The following is a 4656-nucleotide window of genomic DNA, read 5'->3' on the forward strand; positions in this document are numbered from 1 at the left end:
TCGGCGAAGTTGGCCAGTCTGCTTCTGACACCAATGTCCACATCATTGATGAAGATGTTAAATAGTATAGGCCCTAGGACAGAGCCCTGAGGGACCCCACTGGTCACAGCGGACCAAGACGATTGGCTCCCGCCAACCACCACCCTCTGGGTCCTATTGCGGAGCCAGTTCCCCAGCCAGCGGATTGTGGTGATGTCAAGGCTGCAGTTAGACAGTTTAGCCAAGAGGTGATCATGGGATACCAGATTGAAAGCTTTTTTAAAGTCAAGGTATACAACGTCGATCTCTTCCCCCTTATCCAGGTGATAAGTCACCTGGTCATAAAAGGAAGTAAGATTGGTCAAGCAAGACCTACCCGCAACAAACCCATGCTGGGTATCCCTCAGGATATTGCCATCAGCTAGTCTGTTAAGGATGGCCTCCTTGATAATCTTTTCCAAGACCTTCCCCAAGATAGAGGTCAGGCTGTAGTTTGCTGGATCTACTTTCCTCCCTTTCTTGAAGATAGGCATGACATTGGCCCTCTTCCAATCATCGGGCACTTCACCAGAGCGCCAAGAGCTCTCAAAGATCTGTGCCAGGGGCTGAGCGGTGATGCTCGCCAGCTTCTTGAGTGTAACCCATCAGGGCCAGCTGACTTGAAGGTATCCAGCTTGTTAGGTGTTCCTTCACGAGGTCAGCTTTGATGGAGGGCAAGCAATCTCCCTCACCCGGGCCTCTCTGACCCATAGTGGGCAGGGCCGTCCCACAGAACTGGTGAAAAACTGACGCAAAGTACCCATTTAGCAAGTTTGCTTTTTCCTGGGCGTCAGTTGTCAGTTGCCCCATCTGGTTTAGCAGGGGTCCAATGTTGCCCTTGCTTTTCCTCCGGCTCCCCCAATATCTAAAAAAAAGATTTTTTATTTTCCTTGATATTTGTAGCTAGCTGGAGTTTCTTCACAGCCTTGGCTTTCCTATTTTATTTTGTCGTCTGACAAAATAGCATCACCGTGCAGGCATAATTGCTGGGCAGTAGCAAACAATACAGGAACAGTGCTACAGGTTTGCTGTTGCAGGGTAGGGGGATGTCCCTTCCTTTTCTCTGCCACTATTTAAACCCCGTTTTTCAGTGGCAGAAAAAAAAAAAAAAAAAAAAAAATAATAACATCTTACCCCCACAGCAATGAACCTTTTGCTGCTGCTGCTGCAATGGGTGGTGCAACTGATGCTGTGCCATCCCTGCTGTAGGAGTCAGAGCCAGAAGCACTGCAGGAAAGGTACAGGGTGTGTGGAGGGGGAGGAGGTGAAGCAGCACCTCACAGTCCACTACGGTGTCACCCTGCTCTTCCCCTCCCTTCCCCGCCAAGGCAGTGCCTGTGACTTATGTCTTATTTGCCCACCCATTGTTACATTGCTGGGTCCTCCCATCTTTTAACCCCACAGCTTAGTGGTTAAGACATTCATTCACAGAGAAGGAGACAGAAGTTCTAGGCTCTCTTCTCCAAAAGTGGTTTAAACCTGTGTCTTCCCAGCAAAGTGCTTTTCCCACCAGGCCAAGGCCTAGGCATTACCAAACTGTTATGTAGACTTCCACTTGAAGCTGAACCCCTAAACCTTGAATTTGATCTTCTTTAGATATAATGCATCAACAGCATTGGGAATTTTCCTAGAACTCAGGGCCTTCTCTCTTGTAGGATAGCATGAATTTCACTGAACTCTCACCCTGTGGCTTATTTTTTTCCCTTCTCCCAGCATATTTCTCTCCCTTGGCTGCTTAGTGGACCTGGATAATGCCTCATCTATGGCTTGATAGGAAGTAGGAAAGACAGGTTCAGACCCTTTCTGACAGAGGGGAGCCTAGAACCTGGGTCTTCCACTCTGGGCAAGACTGTTGGGTTAAAAAGGAAAAACATCCCTTACATGGTATTCTGAGTTTCAGGAGGGCCTTCCTTCTCCTTTTCCTTGTTTTTCTGTGGCTAAGATTTCAGGACTTACCTGGCCTTATGTATGTAGTTAGGTGATTCTGTCTCACCCTGCAGCATGCTCAATGGGGCTGTGCTCTGGTTTGTGGGCACAAAATTGATTTGCAAATTGTGTGAAAGAATGCTGTTAAACAGTTGTGTATGTGCCATTTAGGTACGTAAAGCCGTTAGTTTAAAATGAGGTACCTGGTTAGTAATGGAGCCTTTTGGAGAGGATTACACACAACCCCCAGGGTATGCATTGAGTGTATGGTAAGAAGAGCCCAAAGAAAAGTTTTCATCCATTTGATTGGGTGAAAAAATAGAGAATTCATTTTTTCTACATTCAACTGGAAATGCTTTTGGGACTGGTATATACCAGTTTGTGCTGAGTGATAGGATTGGTTGGATAGTGATTGGAGGGTTACCAATGTAAGTATAAGCCCTGAGCTATAAGTCAGTCCTACTGTATTCCAAGTAAAGAGTCACTGCTGATACTTAAGGCCACATGTGATACTGAAATATATAATTTAGCGCAGAATTAGCAAGAACACTAAATGCTAGCAAACTGGTTCAGAGGCTTTTTCACTGAGGTGCTGTGCAGTACTTTGAAGATGTCAAAGTTATGGGTCCTACCATTTAAGGTGGCACTATTTTCTCAAAGACAGAGCAGCACTGACAATTTTGTAAATATAGACATCTGGTTTTCCAGCCTGCAACCCTTCAGATTTGTGGAAGTTGCCACCATGACATCCTGGGGAAAATGCTGTTTTACATACATATTAGTGGTTTTTAAAATATACTAGCCAGTTGTCCCTCAGGAATGACAGTGGGAGGCAGGGATGGAGTACCATCACCCACCACATTGTGCCGCCACCTCCCAGGAGCAGGGTGGGGCAGGGAAGCTTGCTTCGCCGTCCCCTCTTCCCTCATCCAGCAGCCTGTGCCACCTCCAGGTAGCAGGGCCAGAGGGGACCTTGTCTCCTCCTGCTCCATCCCCTCTGTCCCGCCATCATGGCAGTGCTCCACCACACTGCTGCCACTGCCTCCTATCCGGAATGCTTTTGGAGCAGTCTGATTGGTTGGTTCAATCAGCATTGTGATTGGCTGCCGAGACAACCAATCACAGTGCAAATAAAGCATTACAGACAGACAGACAGACAAAGGTTTTTGTTACATTAGAACTGGTAATAAAATTTCTGTCACAGTTTTTTAGTTTTAAGTGTGGGATTTAAAACTAAAATTCAAAAATAATTTTTCTTCAAAAATATTCCATAAAAAAAGAATATAATGTTAGTGTTTGAAGTTATTTATGGGAACAATGCAATTTTAGACCCACTCCATTAAGTCCTTTACTGTGCCATAGAAGTTAAGAATATATTAAAATCTACATGCCCACCCACATAAGCAAATGGGTTTTTTTTTTCTATTTCTCACGTTCATGTGCCTGGGTGTATATACATTAAAATATTGATTCAACTAGTATGTAAAGTTATTTTGTCTTGAAAAGTGCCAGAAATTGCAAAAATTTTGCCTTATGAAAAACTCTTAAAACTTTTTTTTCTAAGGGTGAAGGTAGAAGGAAAGAGATTTATTATTTTGAATAGGTTGTCCCATATTGTCTTATGAAAATGGTAGTTGAGTAAGCATTTGCTTCTGTATTTTTATTCTAAACCAGGGGGAGGACTGATTGGGAAAAAGGGCTGCATAGGTGCAATGGGAAGAACGGATACAATGATGTGCGCAGTATACGGCTGGACTGAAGAGATGGCATTCTCTGGAACTTCCACTGGGGATGTGTGTATCTGGAGAGATTTGTTTCTCATAAAAACTGTCAAAGCACATGATGGTCCAGTGTTCAGCATGCATGCATTAGAAAAAGTAAGTGAACCACTGGGATATTAACTGAGATGTCATTTGGATTTAAGAAGATTCCCTTCATGGCTAAACCTAACAAGAATACAGTCGTCTACTATGATGGAACTGGAGTTCTGAATTGTAGCCTACTTTCAGGTCAGAAAGATATGGGCATGCTGAGTCTCTTAGAAACTCATCCGCCTCCTTGTAGAAAGACCAAATATATCACATTATTATGTTTTGGTGACATTTTGGCTGATTTTGTTGTGGCATGCCCTCCTATGTTAAGTTATTCCTAGTCATTACACCTTGAGAGTGAATAAAACAGGTAAAAGTGGGGGGCTTTCTGTGGCCCAAGGGGATCTCAGAGTTCCCTTTTTGATTAGTGGAGTGGGAATTCTGGTATGTTACATTGAATAAAACGTATACCAGCTACGTTGTTGTTACATAGGCTAGGGACAGAAATTACACATAAACTGGTATAAGTGATTGGAAACCTGTTCAAATCTGTAACACAACAGAACTTCAGTATACATAAACCTCTTTCAAAGTGTCTGAAACCAGTGTAAGATAAACCTCGATGGATGTAGTATCAGACTTAAGTGATTTAGGTTAAATTGATTTATTGAACTTCTGTCCCAGATCCCCTCCAGATTCATCAACTCTTAGTCCCCCAACATCCCAGGATGCTTTGCACCTCCTCTGCAAACCACCCCTTGCAGGGTGGGCGGGCTAGCCTGGGCCCAAGCTGCCTGCTCATGGCAAGCTGGGAAGCATGTAGCTGCATTTCTCAAATCAAAAGTGAATGTCTTCACTTGCTTATTGGTTCAATGTATGCAGCTTAAACTAATCTGCAGAG

General features: G+C 44.0%; 1 protein-coding gene across 1 annotated transcript in view; it reads left to right on the plus strand.

Annotated features, from left to right (window-relative positions):
- EML5 (echinoderm microtubule associated protein like 5) overlaps positions 1-4656 on the plus strand; it is a 293292-nt gene that overhangs the window by 163874 nt on the left and 124762 nt on the right. Inside the window, exon 18 of the mRNA XM_019518682.1 lies at positions 3619-3821. Coding sequence (XP_019374227.1) covers positions 3619-3821 — 203 coding nt within the window. The remainder of the gene's footprint in view (positions 1-3618; positions 3822-4656) is intronic.

The sequence above is a fragment of the Gavialis gangeticus genome, unplaced genomic scaffold (genome assembly GCF_001723915.1).
Source record: "Gavialis gangeticus isolate Ggan-Ray unplaced genomic scaffold, GavGan_comp1, whole genome shotgun sequence".
Classification (NCBI taxonomy): Eukaryota; Metazoa; Chordata; order Crocodylia; family Gavialidae; genus Gavialis; species Gavialis gangeticus.